Source organism: Vigna unguiculata, chromosome 7, assembly GCF_037176805.1.
Source record: "Vigna unguiculata cultivar grain cowpea cultivar isolate G323 ecotype 2 chromosome 7, ASM3717680v1, whole genome shotgun sequence".
Taxonomy (NCBI): Eukaryota; Viridiplantae; Streptophyta; class Magnoliopsida; order Fabales; family Fabaceae; genus Vigna; species Vigna unguiculata.
Window position 1 is genome coordinate 3,589,468 of NC_140798.1, and position 21,905 is coordinate 3,611,372.

At 32.9% G+C, this 21,905-nt stretch overlaps 1 protein-coding gene across 1 annotated transcript; it reads left to right on the forward strand.

Annotated features, from left to right (window-relative positions):
- Positions 1-5,188: 5,188 nt before the first annotated feature.
- PAS1 (FKBP-type peptidyl-prolyl cis-trans isomerase family protein) lies at positions 5,189-21,400 on the forward strand. Its single transcript, XM_028080297.1, has 21 exons — positions 5,189-5,404; positions 6,171-6,314; positions 6,423-6,507; positions 6,641-6,710; positions 7,091-7,188; positions 7,770-7,892; positions 8,198-8,230; positions 8,903-8,961; positions 9,069-9,153; positions 9,664-9,822; positions 14,004-14,061; positions 14,412-14,560; positions 14,755-14,852; positions 16,240-16,309; positions 16,873-16,932; positions 17,597-17,653; positions 19,769-19,837; positions 19,965-20,042; positions 20,512-20,613; positions 20,697-20,768; positions 20,865-21,400. Exons 2-21 carry the CDS (start codon positions 6,244-6,246, stop codon positions 21,141-21,143), a joined length of 1,875 nt encoding a protein of 624 aa, XP_027936098.1. The 5' UTR covers positions 5,189-5,404; positions 6,171-6,243; the 3' UTR covers positions 21,144-21,400.
- The last annotated feature ends 505 nt before the right edge of the window (positions 21,401-21,905 follow it).

Consider the following 21,905-nt stretch of genomic DNA (forward strand, 5'->3'; position numbering starts at 1 on the left):
TACTGCTTTGTGAACAGATAAATGAAACAAATCCAATTAATGAATAACAATAGTATGTTGTGCTTCAACCATTTACAACAGATTTGATTTACCAAATTCTCATCTACTTAACCATTAAAGGTTGTCTTAACATAAACTAATCTAAAGATTTTGGCAGTTGCATGATACTGGATAGATGAATCGTGAAATTTTTACCGTCAAAATGAACACCACTATAAAGTCATGTCAATGCGAAGCATGATTTCGGGTTCTTAAATGCAAGTCTTTTCATTCTAATGTGTCTAATCTGCCAGCTTTATACAATTACATTTCATTATATTATATATAATATTGTACATGCACATTGCTCTTACACATTGCTTGTAGCGCAGGAAACAATTATCAAATTAATTGGTTTAATGGAATACAATATCGTACCATCAACTTTAACTATTGCACGTTTTTAGCTTTAATAAATGCCGGTCTAATGATTGTTTTAATGAATTATGATATCCTACTGCTCTATAAACTTTAACGTATCTTTATTAAATGCATGTCTAATCAATCCAGATAAGATGTTATAAAAAATATATGAAAATGTTAAACTGAATGCATAGGTTCGAATGTAACAAAAGGATCATGTATCAATGCGTATCATGGTAATATACTTAAAAGAATATTAATAACACGGTGTGATGCTAGTCTTCTTTAATTCTGATTATGGTAGTATACTTAAAACAATGGATAACATGTTGAATTCTGACTATAAATACATAAACCTATGGACGATTACAATTTTTTTTTTTATAATAGACCTTAGTGTTTAGTATTAATATACATGTTATGATTTATGAATTGCTAAATACGGTCCCTAAATATATGAATGAATTAAACATTTAAAGGTCACAACATACAAAAAGTGTACAAACTTTCTTCAACGTAATCACAACCAAAACTCTTTAAAATACTAAAGAAGGTTCCCCAGTACAATTTATCAAAACAGGATCAACGAATGCATCCTCTGAAGGAGCCAAAACATTTCTAAGGAAACTAACATAAATTCTTAAGCAACATTTACTACAATAATTTCCATAGCTTTCATAAATTAAATATCATTTCTCCTTCTTGATAGTCTTCATTGTCTTTGTAGCTGACATTTGGGCTAATGGCAAGTCCTCCAAAAGATCAAAATCCATGAAATTTTCTGGAATATACTGTATGTCTTCATTGTTACTGGTAGTGCAAAGATCTTTTATGGGCGACACATAAAACAACATCCGGATCAAGATCAACAGTCCTAGAAAGGCACATCTGCAATGAATCATATGTTTAGTCAAATTACATCTTTAAACTGTCCAGTAAAATTAAGACACTAAATGTATCTACTTATATACTTACTAATGAACTATCAGTATCAGCAAATAAGTCGCATGCTGCATTATCACCACATTCAGCAAGTTCCATTGCCTGAAAATTTAACATTTAAAATTATAAATTTTGATCACACCACAAATCAGACTGACTTTAAAATACTTACTAAAGAACTCCCAGTATGAGTATGGACATCAGACTCACTGGCACTCGTACGTTTCCCAACCTCAATTGCCCGCATTACTCAATATACATTAAAACATACAATACATGAAAATGGGAATTAATAAAACCAACCAATTTAATAAGTACTTACTATGGACTTGTCCTTACGAACCTCTAATTCATCAGAACAATTTTCCTTAGCTTCAACAATTTCCATTACCTGCAAAATTTGATTTCTTTAGTTCCATCTCAAAATACATGACATAATTAGTACAAAACAATTAAAATTACGACCTCAGTTTGTCCAAGAAGACTACTAATGTGACCTATGATTTCACGATCAGTTGAAACTCTCATTACTGAAGCAGGTCAGTTATTTCCTTGTGGCTTGACCTTGAAAGCCAAAGTACAACCCAAAAGAACGTCTAGATCCTCTGGAAAACACTTAGGATCCTCCTCACCATCCTAATATATTTTGAAAAACAAAGATGAAATGAAATGAGCATTATTATGCCACTATTATATTACTAATGGAAAAGTAAAAATGTACAACCTTGATCATTTTCTTTCGCAAGTCACCAGCAGAAAGACCAATTAAATTGATGCAGTCTTGGTCCCAAAGCATGAAGTTAGCAACCTTTTTTCCATCAGTCACTTGAATTTCAAGCTTGTACCTGAAAACATATATTGAATCATAAATAAGATGCTTGTATCTGAAAACATATATTGAATCATAAATAAGATGCTTAGTACTTAATCTACTAAGCATTCATTACTAATTAGTAAGATAATTTGACTACACAGCTATTACTAACCTCATTTTCAGATACTCATTATAACCATCACAATTCAAACACTTAAAAGAACCAACTTCATATGTTCTTTTTGCGCATAAGTTACAAACCAAGTAACTCCATCCATCATTTCCTAAGTTAAATTTAAGTGTGTGTGCAACAGTAACACATGAAATCTCCTACAACAATAAAAGAAGGGTTAATAATAACAAAAATGGATTATAAAAGTATACAAAATCAAAACTACCTCTATCACAGTCAGGATCTGTGAAACACTCTTAACAACAGTTTTATACATAAATCTATCAACATGACTAATCTGGGAAGATCCACTATATTGGCTTCCCTCCTCGAAAATTTCATGAGCAGTAGTTCTACACAATAAACATTAGTTAGTACTTATCAAATACAAAGAGTTATAGAATAACATACTCGTAATATAAAATTATTACTTTGAAAATTCCTTCCTAAATTGAATCAGTTCAGATATATCATCTCCCATAAACAACTTCGATCCATTCCAACAATTAGACAATGACACCGGTCATGGACCTATATACAAAATAATTGAAATAAATTTCCATTTAACGTAGACTAATAAATATAACAAACATATTGAAATACAATGAAACCTGAGGCAACCTTTATCTTTGCCTGAGTAAGAATAATAGCCGGATAAGGTGTTTCACGACTTTCCCTCCAATAACTAACCATTCGCAAACAATATGAATCCCAAAGAGTACAACAGATTGACGCACCACTGCAATATAGAAAAAAAAATTCAAAACACCATTAAAATGAAATAATAAACTTAATCTGTGACAAATAATAACATTACAATCAATTGTACCTCAAGTCCTTTAGGTCAAACACAACATTTTTGGAACTTGGTTTCTCCTCCACATTATCCACCACACCAATGACATCTAAAATGGAAAAACAAAATAGTAAGTAAAGACAAAAAAAAAATAGAAAACAGATATAAATCAAGGAGAAAAACTTACCAACCAACAAATCTGCAGAATAGTTTCCATCAATGATATCCTTTATACTCTTGAACTTCCAAACTTTTGCAGGAATACTGGCAATTGGTTGTCGTCGTACAGACGTTGCTCCAATAAACAATAGCTTAAAGGGGTGGTCGCAAACTCTATATTGAGCTCTGTTATTAAGAATTTTGAAGTTATGCATTATATAACTTTCTCCTTCCTTTAGCTTGTCTTCCCACGTAGCAATGTCTTCCTTCTTAATCATAGCAAGGATAACATCACCCTGACCACCATAACCATCCATAAACATCAAATATATACACATAGAAAATACATTGATACAATGACAATACAATCATACATTACCTTTTGATCTGTCAGAATCATCTCCATATTTCATTTGGAATCCCATGACTCAACAAACCACAGATCCACAATTCGGACAACAAGTTTCAAAGTCTCCCTTTTTCCATCAATATCCTTGATCATATCAAATTTCCTTGCCATCTAATACATAAAAATAAAATAGGTCAACTGCTTTACAGGAAAAAAAAAACAATACAACTTAAAAATAACAAAAACACATGAACAAAAAAGAAGAAGGACATCAAATAAAAGTTGTGCACCGAGTAAGAAGAAGAACAAAAAAAAAAGAAGAACAACAACAAAAAAACGATAAAAAAATAACTACAACGAAAGATGAAGAAGAAGAAGAAGAAAGATGAAGAAGAACAAAGAACATGCAATGAACTCGAAGAAGAAGAAAAAAGAAAGCAAAAATCTGTTCGAACAAAGCTAACGTAAGAACAAAAAAAATAAAAAAAAGGAAGAAGGAGGCTTACGTTGGTATGAAGAAGTAAACGGCTTCTGCAAACCTTCAACAACAAAAAAAAAATATCAAATAAACAGCAGAAGAAGAAGAAAGCAGAAGAAAGCATAAGAAGAAGAAGAAGAAGCAACCATCAACCAACAAAAAAAAACAGCCAAAAAAAAAATAAAACTTACGTTGGTATGAACAACAAAACAGGTTCTACAAATCTTGAACAACAATAATCACAAAGCAATAAAAAATAAACTGCAGAAGAAGAAGAAAGCAGAAGAAAGCAAAAGAAGAAGAAGAAGAAGAAACAAAAATCAACCAACGAAAATAAACAACAAAAAAAAAATGAAACTTACATTGCTATGAAGAAGAAGAAAGAAGATGCAATGAAGTGTCGAAGAAGAAGAAAAAAGAAACACAATATGTTTCTGAAGAAACCTAACGGAAGAAGAAAAATTCAAATACCTCCACCAAATGCAATGTCTTGAAGAAGAAGTTTCCGTCTGTCAGCAACCATCAATCAACAATTAATGTTTCAGCTGAAAAAAAAATTACCCAAAAGACAAAAATACCCTCTATTTCAGACACGTGTCAGAAAGTTAAGATGTCCAATTCAGTAATTTACCTATACTAAGAATTTCTTAGATATATAGTAGATTACAAACATGTAATCTAAATCATTGACACGAATTGAAACTTGTGCGCTACACAATGTTTTTTTTTTTATAATAACAAAACATAATAAAATTATTATTATTATCGTAATTATAAAAATAAATTAAAAAAATTTCTATAATTTTATTCAATTGTAATTAATGTTTATTTTTCTTAAATAGTAATTTATATTAAGAATTATTTTAATTTTAAAAAAAATTATAGAAAAAATAATTGAATTTGAAAAAGTATTATCTAAAAGATAAAATTAATAAAATAACTATTTTAATTTAAAGAATAAAATTGGAACTAATATAATATAATATAGATAATATAGATTTTCAACTTGAAAAAAAAAAAGAAAAAAAAGGAAACCAGGTTTGCAAAATGCAATGTCATGTAATTGTAGTTTCATCCTTGTAGTAAGTATGAAAGCTGATTCATCCCCGCTCACACTGTTTCACTTGGTGTTTATTTTTTCTGCAATTCTGTTCACCTAATTCAGGCTGCTTGGTTGTTTCTTCTAGAAGCTTCTAACTCAAACCCTTCTTAGACCATTGAATTTCATTTCATTTCATCTAATACTTCATCTTCGCGGATCAAACTCGATATTCATTGCTGCATTTCTGTATGTATGTCCCCTTAGTCTTGTTTTTCAATCAATTACTTTCTGTGGTGACGGTTTTTTTCTCTAACAGTCTTTTAATTATGAGTTTGTTATGTGTTGGGTTGGGATGCTTGTTGACTTTCGTAATCTGTGTCGTTAAATAGTTGGATTGGGGATTTTGGTAACTATGGAGATACTATGATAGTGTTAGGGTTGCGTATGGTGTGTCTTTGTTGTGATCTAAGCCCCAATTAGTGCTGTGTGATTGACTGTTTCATCTTGCTTGTCTTGAAATTTAGTCTTCTTTCCCTTCTCTTAAGTTTGACATGTGGGATGATTGTGTGAATAAGGATGAAAAGTGTAAGACGCAGATAGTTACATGTGAGATGATTGTGTGAATATGGATGAAAAGTGTAAGATGCAGATAGTTATAGCGAAATATGGAAAAGTCGATGAATTTTGCTTGCAATTGAGGTTTTAGTGTTACCTGAATTTTGAATCTGTTTTAGTATTAATTGAAGCTGGTACCGTGTCTGCATAATTATTCTTGTATGTTATGTCACTTTTGATTCCAATGTGAGAAATAAGAAATTTCTCTATGACAGTTATGTATGTTAACTTTGGGTACGGGAATGTAATATGATAACTTGTCAGGACTCAGTACCCTGCGACTCAAATTTAATGTTATCTATTTGGATTTGTGATGTCTGAACAGTGGGTACTGAAAGGAAGCCTGGGTGATTTTTGTTTCATTGATTTATTAGTAACACTTAATGTTCATTATTTTTTAGTCACTGAACCAACAAGATAAGATCAGGCGGCTTGTACTAGTGTCTAACTAAGAGGAGAAGGTGATCAGTGACTATGACTGCAAATGAAGATGCTGCACAGGAATTTGAACCAAAGAAGAAGCCACCCACAGAGGATGAAAAGAGGTAATTATCTTCTTTTTTTGTTTTTCTATTTTTGTGCTTTCCCTCTGATGGTTTGTTTTAGGTTGTCATGGTTGTTTTTATAAGTGTTGTTTCTTTGTGAAAATGAAGGAAGAAGAAAATTACGGCGGGGAGTTTGATGAAAGCTTTGATTAGGCCTGGTGGGGGTGATGCTGGACCTTCAGATGGTGATCAGGTTATTTCTATTTTTCTAGTAGGTTCTGGATGTGAATTCTTATGTTATATGTAGGCAATATAGAAATACATTGATAAGGGAGTCAATGGTTGTAGTGTTGCTTCAGTGGCTTGATTTTTATAACGTGTCTCAGATTATCTATCACTGCACCATTCGAACTTTGGATGGAGTACTCGTGGAATCTACCAGATCTGATTATGGAGGTGAGGTGAATTATGCTTCTTGGGACCTTTTCGGTGTGTTTGGTTTAAAAGGATGATAGTCTCTTAGGTTGATTTTATTTAGAATTTGTTTTTTATCAGAATGGGTTATTTTTTATCCTCTATTTTTGGTACTACTTGTGTTATTTTTGTTTGAGAATTGACACTGGTTGAAAACTTCTTGTTAGTTCTTTTTTGTCAATTCCTACTCCCTACAGATACTGGACTTGAGAACAAAATTCCATAGTTAAACTCCCACTTATAGGAAAAAATTGAAATTGGAATTTTAGAATCGTGATTAGTCTTTGGGTGTGTGTCAGATTATTGTCTTGTGTAGTTGACCTAGTTGTTGGGTTTGATAACCTTTTATGACATTGCAACAGGCAAAGGCACCCCAATAAGGCATGTTTTGGGCAAAAGCAAGATATTATTGGGCTTACTTGAAGGAATTCCTACAATGTTGAAGGGCGAAGTGGCAATGGTAACATACTAATTATTGCCTTTGATATGTACCGTTTTTCTGGTTACTATAAGCTCAAGTCATCTTTGTCTCATGCTTAATCAATTTTATACTCGAGCTTCTCACTGGTCTTCATTTATTATGATTTTGACTTAAAACCTTAATGTAAAGCATGCTACAACACAAGGAGAATTTTGTTTCATTGGTGTATTTAGAGTAATATTACTTCTACTACGTTGATCTAACAATGAAAGTTCTAAGCATCATCGTCATTATCTACCACTTCTACTATTATAATGATGCTGGAGGAAAATTGACTATTACCTGGTATTTCTATTTTAATGAATTCAAGTGTTGATTTTCTTGAACATTTTTTTCTTTATTTGGTTTTGTCAGCTCTTATATGTGTTTTTTCTTATGGATTTGAAAAATCATTTGTGAAATGATTATTGTTTTCTTGAACATATTAATGGTTTTAGTAATCGATAATCCTACGGCAATAATGAAAGTCAAATTTTAATGTTTTATGGGGCCTTTCAATGGTTTCTCTTGGGGTATTACTTTGCTTGATCCTTATCAGATTGTATTATTTATTCTTGCAGTTCAAGATGCAGCATCAGTTGCATTATGGTGAGGATGATTGTCCTATTACCGCCCCCGATGGTTTTCCTAAGGAGGATGAACTTCATTTTGAAATCGAGTTGATAGATTTTTTCAAAGCTAAGGTAAGGATGTCAACTTTGATTTTTTGTTTTTATTCTAATGCCTATGTTCTGTATCTTTGTTATCCTTCTAATGTATCAAAATTAAAATAATTCTTCTCATTTGTTTATCTTTCTCAACAGTTAAGGGTTTTGTTTTTCCAGTTTCTTTTCATTATTATTTTGATACTCATCAGTATTATTGTTGTGTTTCCCATTACTACAGTCCCGGTTTTCTCAATTTATGTGTTTTTTATTCTTTTCTAAATCACTATTCTTTGTTGGATCTGTGTTGTAATCCTCATTTGCCTTTTTGTGTACATTTCCAGGTTGTTACTGATGATTTGGGAGTCGTAAAAAAGGTATAAATGGATAGCAAATATTGCTTCATAGTTTTACAAGTTTATTTTGCACGTTTCTATCATCATGGATGGATCTCGTGGGAAGTATGAATATCAAACCCAAAATGGAAAGGAAAAAGGAGCCATGACTTGTTGGACTGACACAAATATTCAATACATCTCCAATTAGGGAAATTGGAATTGTTTTCCTTTCTTTGAAGTTTTAGGCTTCATAACATCCTTTTAAAGTGTAGTTGTGTTGCCAAAATTTCAGGTGAATGCAGCAATGATTGTGGTTGCATTGCATTTGCAAACATTTAATTTAAAACATTGCTTAATGTATTAGAAACAATAACTTAGAATTACTCATCTAAATTCAAGGTAAAGGAAGAAGAACAAAACCCGTGAAAAAAGTCAAGTGTGATGGAACATAAGTCAAAGCAGAGGTAACTTTGGGGAAAATTTCACCCAAGAAAAACCCCACAATGATATTGCATGCATACAATTGGAACTTTCATATAATTTTGACATCATGTGTTGTCATGTGTATATCTTGTGAATGGCAAACTGAAAGTGAATAGAGGCATTTGATCTGGAAAGATCTTGCGTGTAGGATGAAGGTTTGGTCAATGTTATCCAATAGTCTTAATCATATCCATTGTTTGTTTTCTAAGGTTTGCTCTCTGAATGTAGGTAGTGCGAGAAGGGCAGGGTTGGGAATCTCCGAGGGAACCTTATGAAGTGAAGGCTTGGTAAGACAAATTTTTGTTCCCTTTTTCCTATTGTTCATCTCATCTATGTCAGCTCATATAACGGGTTGATGGGAGTTTGTGATGATATTTTGTTTGGCTGCTACCAGGATATCAGCAAAGACAGTTACTGGGGAATTGATCATGTCGCATACAGAAGGAGAACCATACTTGTTTACATTTGGAAAATCAGAGGTATTTAAATCACTTTGTGCATTTGTTAATTGTAATGATGATAATTATATCATGATGATATAAATCTTATAATGAGTTGGTCTCTCTTAGGATTCCAAATATTTTGGTCAGGCCATTGTTAGAATAGGTATTCAATATAGGTAGAAAGTAGTTATGTTGGAAACTGTTTCATGCTGTACCTATAAGCTGTACCTATCTCTGGACCTAGGTTTCTAGTTCAGGCTTTTGATCTTTGATCTTCCCTTTACTCTATTAGAATTCTATCATTATAAATGAGATCATAAGAGAGTTGTGATTAAGCCCTCTAAAATATATTTTCTCTTTTATTAATCTTAAGTGCCTTGTTTTTTTTTTTTATTTGCTAACCGCAGCCAGCTATGCAGCTTCCCTTAAAATAAATAAAAATGACAAGGAAACAATTAATTTCTTAGTCATTGTTGTGCTTGCAATATCTTTAAAATGCTTTAATATTGATATTGATTTGTTTGTCCTCCTCTTAACACAAATCAGCTACCTAAGGGCCTTGAAATGGCAATAGGAACAATGGTTCGGGAAGAGAAGGCTGTTATATATGTTACCACTCAGTATTTAACTGAGTCTCCTCTGATGCCTGTAATAGAAGAGTATGATGAAGTCCATTTTGAAGTGGAGCTGGTTCACTTTATTCAGGTGAGCAACACCGTCCACAATAGAAATCATGGTTTATTATTGAACTTGTTTGTTGTGGCATGTATGTGTAGTAATAAATATTATAATGTGATGGAGAATAAACTTTTCTCAGCATTCTTCTTTGTTATCTACTATATGAGTTATGAGGCATTCACTGATATGACTTTCTTCTATCCTGAGTGCCCATAACCAATTTTTAACCCATATATTTGGTGGCTTTATATGGAGGCACTAACTGATTTGGTATTAGGGCTTGTAATTATGTTTTTATGTTTGCTAGTCATGTAGTACCTCATCATATTTTTCAGTGTCTAGAGGTCATGTTTTGACGATTAACTATACTTGCTTGTCTTTTTTTATTTTAGTATCCTTTATTTGTCACTCACTTCTCTTGCTATGAAACTTCAAAAGAATGATAAATAATCAGCAACGTTACCACACTAATGCTGTGCCCAACATTTTTCACTATGAAAGAAACTAAACAAGAGAGAATTTTGAAACAAACTGAGCTGTATTCATTTCGTCCTTGACATTTGAAACAGGAAGTTTATAAGTTGATACTCTAATACCTCCCTCAAACTCAAGTAGAAGATTTTTCATAAGAAAAACTCTTCACATTTTATGAAAATTCTTCTACTTGAGTTTGCCTCTAAGAAAAGAAAAACAAGCTGAAGAAAGAGGCTTGATCATCGCATCTACCCACCCACTGATCTGGTGCTGGAATGTGATATATGAAAAGCTGCTTTTGGCTAGATCTTTTTCTGCATGAAGAAAACATCAATCTCCATATGTTGGTGTGGCTATGAAACACTGGATTATGAGCAATAGACATGGTACTTTAATAGTCACAAAGAAGAACTGGAGTAGTGAATGGAACTTGCAACTGTGAGCAGAACAGAATTCCATGTTAGTTCAGTAGAAGTTTGAGCCATCTTCTATGCTTAGCCTCGGTACTTGAGCGAGCAGTAACTCTATGCTTGCAGGACCTCTGTCATATTAAATTGGGAATGAGATAGATGGCTGCTCCTGAAGTAGAGCATGCATCATCAACATCAGAAGCCCAATCAGCATTATAAAAAGTCTTTTAATGACAAAGACTGTGCAAGAGATGCAGAGTGGAGATCTAGTCCATGAAATAAAGTACCTTTAAGGTATCATAGTATTCATACAACCTAATGAGATTCTAGTGGTGTGGCCATAAATTAACTGACTTTGTTGACAACAACACTGATTGGTCTACTGAGAGTGGCATATTGTAGAGCACCGACCATTGAATGAAATGAAGTATGATCTGAAAAGATTTCAGCCCCAAACTTAGATAATTGCAATAAAAATCCATAGGGAAATAAATGTAATGAGCTTTTGCCTTTTTGTGTTTTTGTGAAGCAAGTCCTGAATATATTTTACTTTAGTTATAACTAAAGATTGATCAGGTAAATATTTGATTTCAAGGCCAAGAAAATAATGCAGATGACCAAATTGAGAAAAGGCTGCATGGAATTTAACTGTAAGCTGCTGAATTAGAGCAATAGAGCTCCCAATGATTATTATATCATCAACATACACCCAAAAAAGGCAACTTGAGATTGATGTCTATACACAAAGAGTGATGAATCCCATTGACTAAAAAAAGGTATAATTATTAATTTGGTCCCCGAATTTTTAGAAGGTTCAATTTGGTTCTGGAGTTTTTGGAAGATTCAATTTGGTACCCTTATTTTTTTAAAGTTTAGTACCTTTCGTTATATTTCATTTAACGTTGTTTGTATAATGGTGAGTTGTCATTGGGCAATAGAAATGTGGGTGAAGTTGTTAATTGGGTTAGTTTGTTTGTTGGGTGTAGTTAACCTCATTTTAGTCTCTTTGTTGATGCTTCCTTGATCAAGTGTATTAAGTATGATATTAAGATTAGTTATTTAATTTGTTGCATAGTGACAACTCACCACTATACAAATGATGTTATCTGGAATATAACAGGAGGTACTAAACTGATCCACTTTAAAGAATAAGGGTACTAAATTGAACCTTCCAAAAACTCAGGGACCAAATTGAACCAATTCAAAAAATTGGGGGACCAAGTCAATAATTATACCTAAAAAGAACAAGCTGAAGAAATGTGGACTGTAACCTATCAGACCATTGTCATGGTGTTTGTTTTAACTTATGGAGTGCCTTGTTCAATTTACATGTGAGATCTGTCCCAACATCAAATCTAAGATGTTTCATATAAATTGTTTCTTCAAGAAGACCAAAAGGTCACCAGAAGCATCTAGCTGAAACAATTTCCACCCATTTGAAAGAGCAAGAGTAAAAATAACTGTGACTGTAATGAGCTTTACCACTGGAGAAAATGTTTCATGAAAATCAAAACCTTTCACTTGATGAAACCCTTTAGCCACCATCCTTGCTTTGTATTTAGTTTTTGAGGCATCAACGTTTTCCTTGACCCTAAAAATGCATTTACAGCTAATAGCTTGTCTGTGAGAAGGTAGAGCAACTAAGCCCCATGTATTTTTCTCCAAAGGTGCATCATATTCTTGCTGCATTGCAGCTAACCGACTCAAGTTCTGGCTTAAAAGTTTTAGGTTCTGAATGAGTAAGGAATAATGGAGTATGAATTATGGACTGACTAGTAACAGATTTACACCGAGTCTGCACAGGATGGGTGTTGGTAATTTGAGATGGAACAGGGACAGAAAGATGGTGGTAGCTGGTGGATTAGAAGGTTCAGGTGTGACAAAAGGAATTGGTGGAGGAGCAGGACAATTTTTAGGTGGTGTAATGTTGGGATTTAAATAAAAATAAGAGTGAACATCACTGGCAAAGTTAGGTGCAGTAGGAAAAAGATCAACATAAGGAAACCTATATTCATTAAACAGAGCATCTTTTGAGATATATATTTTCCCACTAGATGAGAAACATTTATAGCCCTTGTGTGAGAAAGAATACCCTAAGTACAAACTTTCCTCAGATTTAACATCAAGCTTCTGAGAATGGTAAGGTTTGCAAGTACAACCAAAAGCTTTGAGAAAGTAAAAATTAGGATCCTTATTGAAAAGATAGTATAAGGAAGGGCAAACGTAAGAGAAGTTGTTGTAGTCAACGTGTTTGTAAGATGTAAAACAATGGTAAAAGCGTTATCCCAAAATTGTAAATCAAGGGAAGCATGATGCAGCAAAGTGAAGCCCAAATCAATAATGTGTTTGTTTTCTTTCAAGTGCACCATTTTGATGGCATGTATGAGGACAAACAAGTTTATGATTAATACCTTGACTGGCTAAAATAGTAGTAAATGGTTGATATTCTCCACCCTAATCAGACTACACATTTTTTATTTTTTAATTAAATTGTAATTTAACCATTGACTTAAATGTTTGAAAGACAAAATGTTTCATTTAGACTTATTAGTGTTATTGTATTTTATTTATTTATCAGAGTTTCGTACATTAGTTTGTCCTGTAATTTTGTGTTTTATTTTTTCAACATGATTTTTTTTATGTAATTCCAATTCACTGATTCAATCACACAACTCTCTCTATTTCCACACTGTCACATGACAGTCCATGTTTATTTTCTTTTCTATCAAGACTTTATATGAAGATTCCAAATGAACCTTGAATAGGCAATTATCAAGGCACATAATATTTATATCCTGCACAAGAGGTAATGTGAGAAGGTTTCCTAAGATGAGTGAAAATCAGTTCTATGAAGAATAGATAAAATCATAAACATGAGAGGGCAATCTATGTGACTTGCCAATACAACATGCTGTCTCTCATGGAGATAGTTTGAATCATCAAGCTTCTCAACAATGGAGTTTGGAAAGGACAGCAGTGCAGAAGTCAAGGAGAAAAAAGAAGTTGCGAAGAGAACCCTATAATTTGGGAAGAGACGTCAAAAACTTGGCTCTAGATATCATGTAAAAGAAATTGTAGTAAAGAGAATTTTGTAACAAACTGAACTGTATTCATTTCACTAAATTTGAAAAGATTTTGTTGTGATTCATGATGTACATAAATTTATATGCACTATAATTGCTTATCTTCGGAAGCCTATTCCAAGACCTGAATTTTATCCTTCATATTATTGCTAAAGTGTCCGAAACATGTTTTGCTTTTATAATTTTTTTTCTTACCAACTTGTCATACATATGAAATTTCATCTTAGTAATATATCAACAGGTGAGGGACATGCTTGGAGATGGGCGCCTAATAAAACGCCGGATTCGTGATGGCAAAGGTGAGCCTCTAGATTTATTTTACTGCTACCAATCTTACGAGGATATTTTGTAAAAGTCTTCATAACTTCATTTTAGTCTTTAGGTAAGGAATAAATGAAATAATAAAGAAAGATATGTGGAGAATGCCTGGTCAATGCTTGAGTTTATATTAAAGATGTAATGATTATAGTATGAGTTCGTAGTTACCATGTTTTGTTTTTCACAATTTTTTTGTTGTTCTTTTTTTAAGGTGGTATGTTAGGAGAAGGAACTGAGTTTTGTAAATTTTATGCTTGCATCGCATTGTTCAAGTTTCTGTTGGTTATTGTTATTCAAATTCTTGTATGATGTTGATTTTTTTATATAACAGGTGACTTTCCTATGGATTGTCCCCTTCATGACAGTCTACTTCGTGTTCATTACAAGGGCACTCTTCTTAACGGAGAAAAGAAGGTTTTTTATGATACACGGGTAGACAATGATGGTCAACCATTGGAGTTCTGTTCTGGAGAAGGGCTTGTGAGTTTCCAGCTTGAGCATAAATAAAGTCATTGAATTATTATTTTTCTTCTGTTTATAGATTTTGGTGTTTGGAAATACTTGATTTGTTGTATTTATCTAGAATGTCTGCCTTTCCATACCAATGCTATGAATGCTAATACATCACATTGTGTTGATTATTGCTTTTGAATTTCGTTATCTTTGTGTTTTAGGTACCTGAGGGATTTGAAATGAGTGTTCGTCTGATGCTTCCCGGAGAAATAGCTCTCGTTACATGCCCTCCTGACTATGCCTATGATAAGTTTCCAAGGTCATTGATGAAGAGCACCTTTTTTACTCTATTTTGTTTAACCAATAATTTAGGTTTCTCGAAGCATTTCAGTGCAACCAATTACAAATGGAATATGGTTTCTATCTTAATATTTCTTGACAAAATAAAGAAAAAGAGAAAGTATATTTTTGAGAGCTTATAAAGGTCTACCATAGGTAGTTATATTTGTATTCAATAGATTTGTTTGATACAATAATGAGAAATGAAAGAGTAAAAAACAAGAGGTGGTGATGATGTGTGGAATTTTGGGTTTCAAAAACAAAAGGAACAAAAGACTCGGCTAAGGGCACATATAAGATATTTGAGATAGAATGAATATACAGAAGGTGGGAAGAAAGGAGTTGGTTCAGAAAAGGTGTCATTAGTAGACATATAACATTGATATCCTTTATGAATGCAAGAATATCTCCAGAAGACACATTTGATAGCTCTAGCTAAGAGTTGTCTAAACCTAGAGACATTTCATGAACAATGCATACAAAACCAAAAACATGGGGAGAAATATGAAAGAGGGATTCCTTTCGGAAATAGAATGGAGTAACAATGATGGACATGTATATTTGCACCAAGCAATAAAATACAAGCAATTTCAACTAAGTGTCTATATTTTCTTTGTGCTATACCATTTTGCTGAGGTGTGTGACGGCAAGTAGACTATTGTAAAATGTCGTGCGAGTTTAAGAGAGTAGAAAAATCAAAGGAAAAGTATTCTTTGGCATTATCACTTTGTAACACTTTGATACCTTACCAAATTGATGTTTGACTTCTTTAAGGAAAGACATAAAGATAGAAAAAAGTTCATAACGGTCTTTCATTAGACAAATCCTAGTATATCTAGAATACTTATCAATAAAAGTAACAAAATATGTAAAACCAAAAGATGAGACACGTCTTGACTCCCAAATATTTAAAAGGATGATATAACAAGCAAAGTTACATCTAGATTCAAAATGTCTAGGAAGAGTAGACCTAACGTGTTTTCCTAGTTGACATGATTTTCATTCTAGAGCTTGAAGTCTACTAAGTTGAAGGACCATTTCTAATTTTGACAAGTAAGGATAATCTAAGTGATCATGTAAAAGTTTAGGAGATGGGGATGCAAAACAAAACACAATGAGCTAGTGCCAAAGCATTATGAGCCTCTGTATTCATGTCCTTTGCCAATCAGCTGACCTGCACCACGATCCTGTATAACAAGAATTGGCATCAGCGTAAAATAACAATTAATCCTAGGTACTACCCAAAACAGCTTTTGAATAAAGCTTACTTAGATTACTCTGAACCTATTCTAAAAATATCCATTGTCATTCTGTTCTATCTCTATGCTGCATGATATTGTTGACATACTTCCTTCTTTTATGATCAGGCCTTCAAATGTCCCTGAGGGTGCTCATATTCAATGGGAAATTGAGCTTCTAAGTTTTGAAACGCCAAGGGTATTTTTTCCAATTGTTCAGTTAAATTCATGTTATTTACTAAAGCAGTTACATATATGCATTTACCTACTATAAGACCTGTGGTACTGCATGATGGTGAATGTTTGGTGAAGTATTGCAACAGAAACAATGTGTGTTAGAAATCACAATGCTGAAGTTATGCTTATGTAATCACTATTGATATGATCAAATTATATATTATATAAGTAGGTGCAGATCTCACAAGCAAGTTTTGTAAGATTGAATTTTGTCAAAATCCACTTTCTAAGATTTATATTCTCTATTTTATTTTCCAGTTTGGTTAGCACTATGTAAGTATTCTTGAATGAGATAGATTTCAGGTTTATTATTTTATGATTTTGGTCCCTGGCTGAACTATGATAATCATGTTAAACAACATGGAATAAATCATACATACTGGGTTAATACTTTTTCAAAGACATAATTATTTTACATCATTTTTTAATCTTTATATCTGCTATAGTTTCTATTTACATTTTTTTTAACATGTCCTTATAATGATGAGATGAATAATGCATTATGGACTTTATTCCTTATTACAGGACTGGACAGGATTGGACTTTAAAACTATAATGGACGAAGCTGAAAGCATCAGAAACACGGTATGCAGTTGAACCTGCACAATTTTCCTATGCTGTTTCTGCTTTATTTGCGAGATACTTAGTTAAAACCAGAAAAATAGTCAACTAAGTTGACCACAGTTACACTTGATTTATTCAAAGTTATTTGCGAACTAGGTGGCAATTCTACCTTTTTCCTTATGTATAAGGTTTTATTTGTGTTTTTGTTGTCATTCTTGAGATTCACTGTATACTTTTACGATATATTTTCCTACATTGGGAACTTCCATAACATCCATGTGAACTGTGTTGCGCAGAAATTTGAGAATAAGAAAGGTGAAACATTTAAGCTGTGAAGGCTGTCTTCAATGGTTATAGACCTTCTGTTAGTTATCCATGATTACTGCTCTCTTTTCTACGCTGAGATAATCATAAAAGAATTGAACAATACAGGGGAAGTTCATTGAAAATCTCGATATTTCCTTTTTCTAAAGATTATTTTTTCTGTAAAATATACAGATGATTATTTTCTGTCAAATCTTGCCCTGCATGTATAGATTTAAATAGTTTGGCTTCATTGTGGCTTATTTGGTTAATGCTCATTATTTGTTTTCATACTTGTACTACAATCACTTATTAAGGTATTGAAAAATGTTGAATCAAAATGAAAGAAAGTTGAATGTTTCATTCTATTATTGTCTTTCAGGGTAACAAGCTGTTCAAACAGGGGAAATTTGAACTTGCCAAGGCAAAGTATGAAAAGGTATTGATCTTTCTCTTTTGTTCTAATTTGAATCTTATACTCTTATGTACTTCAGCTAGCAATTTTAAAATATAAAATTTAGTCATTGGGGTAAAATTTTTTGGATGGACTAGCTGTATGAGCTACCATAATATATCCTGCTAGAATCTGGGTATCTAAACATTATCATCATTGAATTGGTCTTCACCCCGGTCTTATAAGGCTGGGAGCGTTGATGATCAGGATTTGAATCCTAGGTTCTTTCTTCCAAGGTAGTCAAAATCGAGATCTTACTTATGATTGGAAAGTGAAATATGGATTGTATGTCAGGAGATTGTAACATCCTACAAAATTTATGAAGTCCATATATCCACACTCAAAATCATTATTTCTCACTTGAAACTCTTAATTGAACTTCAATTCAACATGACAAGCAAAAAACAATATAATAAACATATAAAGTAGTAAGTGAATAGGTCTAAGCACCCTATTACATAACAATAACTCCTTCCTTGTTACCAAACAATAAACCAATAGTTCCATTCTATTTCAAAATAGGAATTCTATCCTAGTTACAAAGCAATAATCAATCAAAGCAAATAATCTCGTGGTCATACTCCTATTCAGTGCAGGAATAAGAGTAAGAGTAGGGATGGCAACAGGTTGGGTCGGGCACGGATAGTGCCTACCTGGAACCCGATCCGTCAAAAAAAAATCTGTCCGTTACCCGCCCGTTTACCCGCCGAGTATTCGCTTAAAAAATACTCGCGGATATTTTTAAAACCTGCAGGTACCCGTGGATACCTGATACCCGCAAATATTTAAAAAAATATATATTTTATAAATTTTTTAATTTAAAATTATAAAAATAAAATATAAGTTAAATTAAATTTTAATTATAATTAAATTTAACTTAATAAAATATAAATTAAATTTTAATTTTAATTTTTTGCGGGTAACAGGTACCTGCGGGTACGGATAGTATGATACCCTTACCCGACCCGTTTATAAGCGGGTATTAAAATACCCGCTACCCTAAATAAGAGGGAGAGGGGAATTTTGTGGTTTTGGTAAAGGTAGAGTGGCAGTTTTTGGCCAAGGATGAGCAACAACCATTTGTGACACTAGGAAGAGAGGCTGTTGCGACAAATTAAAGAATTTTGTGTCTTTGTATGACCAGGTTAACCTTTTCGTAACAATGGTATTAGAGCTTTGCAACAAATCCAATGTCTCGAGTTCGAACATTGGGGAGGAACCTACTTCTACAAAGGGGAGTTCCGAATTCACTAGGCTGCTAGGTGCCGGTCTCTGAAGGAGGGGTGTTTGTTAAGGAATTTTGTGTCTTTGTACAACTGGGTTAACCTATTCGTAACATATGCAAGGTTACTTGGTGTTTTTATGCGATGTGGTGTGTGGGGTTAAATGATTGGGTTTTGAAGGTATACTAACTTGACTGGGTTAACCTTTTCGTAACATATGCAAGATTACTTGGTGTTTTTTTGCGATGTGGTGTGTGGGGTTAAATAATTGGGTCTTGAAGGTATACGAACTTGGGCTTAAGTTTTAGGTTATAAAATGGGGTAATGCAACCCAACCCACAAAAATAACCTAGAAACAAAAGGCCATGAGAAGCATCGGAAGAAAGTCTTCGAGAAGCACTGTGAGGTGTGCCATGGGAGGTGTTATGAGGATCCAATGCGAAAATCTGACCTTGAGGGAATGTGAGCCCAAAAAGAGAGGAGGAGATCATAGAAGCATACAATCTTACGCTCTAGAAAACAATTTTGACGCCTTGCTCCATGCCCCAGTTGCATTGGACTTATAGTTGTGTTGAGAAAAATTATCAGCAAGCAGAAAATTAGTTCTCTTTTATTGTGTTATTTTTCTTTTACCAACTTTATTCATACTTGCCAATGAATTTGCTATCCTTTGATTTGAATACTATGATATTTTATTGTGTTTCTGTTGGAACATCTGACTTTGTTGTTTGAATTGATTTGTATATTTCATGTATTGGATTTCGATTGTTTATTCCATGATAATTGGATTTGTATTTTCGCTTGGACTTTTTTTTGTGGTTCTAAATGTTTAACTATGCCATCAAACTTATTAACATTATTTGGTAGTTTGTAACAGTTGCTTCGAGAATTTAATCATATCAATCCTCAAGATGATGAAGAAGGAAAGATTTTTACAGACACACGAGTAAGTGATCTTTTATCTGTTTCCCAGTATATTAAAGATATGAAGCATATATTATCTAACATAATTAAGCTTGGTAGGTTGAAATTTAGACTAAATCTGTTTGTCTCTTTTGCTCCCATTATTGAAGAATTTGCTACATTTGAATGTCGCTGCATGCTATCTAAAATTGGGAGAATGCAAAAAGTGCATTGAGACTTGCAACAAGGTATGTTTGATGACCTCAGCTATCATTTATCTATAATTCTATTTCATTGGATGAAACACAACTCCTTTGTTGATTTTGGTACGTTTGGATAGTTAAACAACGTCATGGATTTTATTTATAATTAAGAATGTTGTGTAGCAATGCTCTAACCTAGTGATGTTTCTTAGATGGGGTTGGATTTGATGCATAAATTTATTGCAAGTCTATCAGTGGGATTTTAAGCTGCCACTTTTCATGTGAGCTCTTGTATGTAACTAACTGAGTCAACACCATGACTTTCTACTTTCCTCGAATTAATTGCTATTCCATAATCAAATAATACAGTGGGTTTAAAAGGAGAACAAAGAGAGAAATGGCATCAATAATACAGTTGTGCTATAAACAGTGTTTATTTTCCTCAACTCTAAAGCTAGATGGAAACTTGCGCTAAGTATTTCTCACGGCCTGTTTTCTTAAATAAATCATGCAGGTTTTGGATGCAAATCCTGCACATGTCAAGGGCCTTTATCGTCGTGGAATGGCCTACATGACTGCCGGAGATTTTGAAGAAGCCAGGGCTGATTTCAAAATGGTACAAATCTTCATGTGTAACTAGTGTAGCATTTAAAGCTGTACTGTTATTCGTTTCTAAAATCACTTTAATGGTATTTTTAGATGATGAAAGTTGACAAGTCAACTGAATCAGATGCAACTGCAGCTCTTCAAAAACTGAAGCAGAAGGAACAGGTGGGTTTGAAATCAATTATTTGTATTATGTGCTTGATTTGAAACATCACTGAAGGAAACTCTTCACACTTTGTTCTAATGTCAATTCATCTGCAGGAAGTGGAGAACAAGGCTAGAAAACAGTTTAAAGGCCTATTTGACAAAAAGCCTGGGGAAATTGCTGAAGCTAAAGCTGATGATGATGATGATGGAGATCAAATAACAAGCGAAAGCCAGCAGAAGGATGAAGTACACGAAGACTCTGATGAAACAAATTTCGAGGATTCACATGAAGGTCCACCTGACACACCTCGAACTAGGTGGTTCTCTCTGTTTTGGCCTTCTGGTAGAAGACTTTTTGAATCTCTTGGGCTTAATAGATGTGCCATACTTTAATTTAACTTCAAAAACATGTGGTAGTTTGTCATACAATATAGTTTATAAAGAAGGCATTCCAGGTATATTTAAAGAGTGAGAGTTTAGGTATTTATAACTTTGATGTTACTCCGGGAAATTTCATGCTATCTGCCGAAAGATTTTTGTGTTCAACTTTTACATTGTAATTTGTAAAACCATTTATATGTATTGAATTAAAGAAACTGTAAGCAAGTTGGAAATACCAAAGGGTGAACAAACTGAAGCATTTGTTTGAAGTGTCTTATGTGTCAGGAACCAACACTTTTATTGAAAAATATGAAAAGAACAAGCACTCCTTCCTAGACGTTTTTTCCTCTACAAAAAATTTCTTCATTCACAAATAACTAATGCTATCAACCTAGAAAATGGATATTCATTTTTACTTAGATCCTATTTATTACTCGTTAACCCCTTAACTAATGATATATGTTAACTTAACCTCTTCAACAGTCCCAACAATAAATTTGTTATCATAGATAATATTTAAATAGATTTTAATATTTCTGGAAAACTATTGTATGGCTAACTATGGGTAATATTTAATTTTTTAAATTAAGTATAATAATAGGATGAACATGTATATATTATCTTGTTTCATATTTGTTTCTATTTTAAATTATTAAAGCATTTATAATTTATTAAGTAATATAATAAATTTATATTTTGGTTTAGTATTATAACTATTTCTAAGATATATATATATATTTGATTATTATTTTTTATTTTTTACTTTTTTTATAA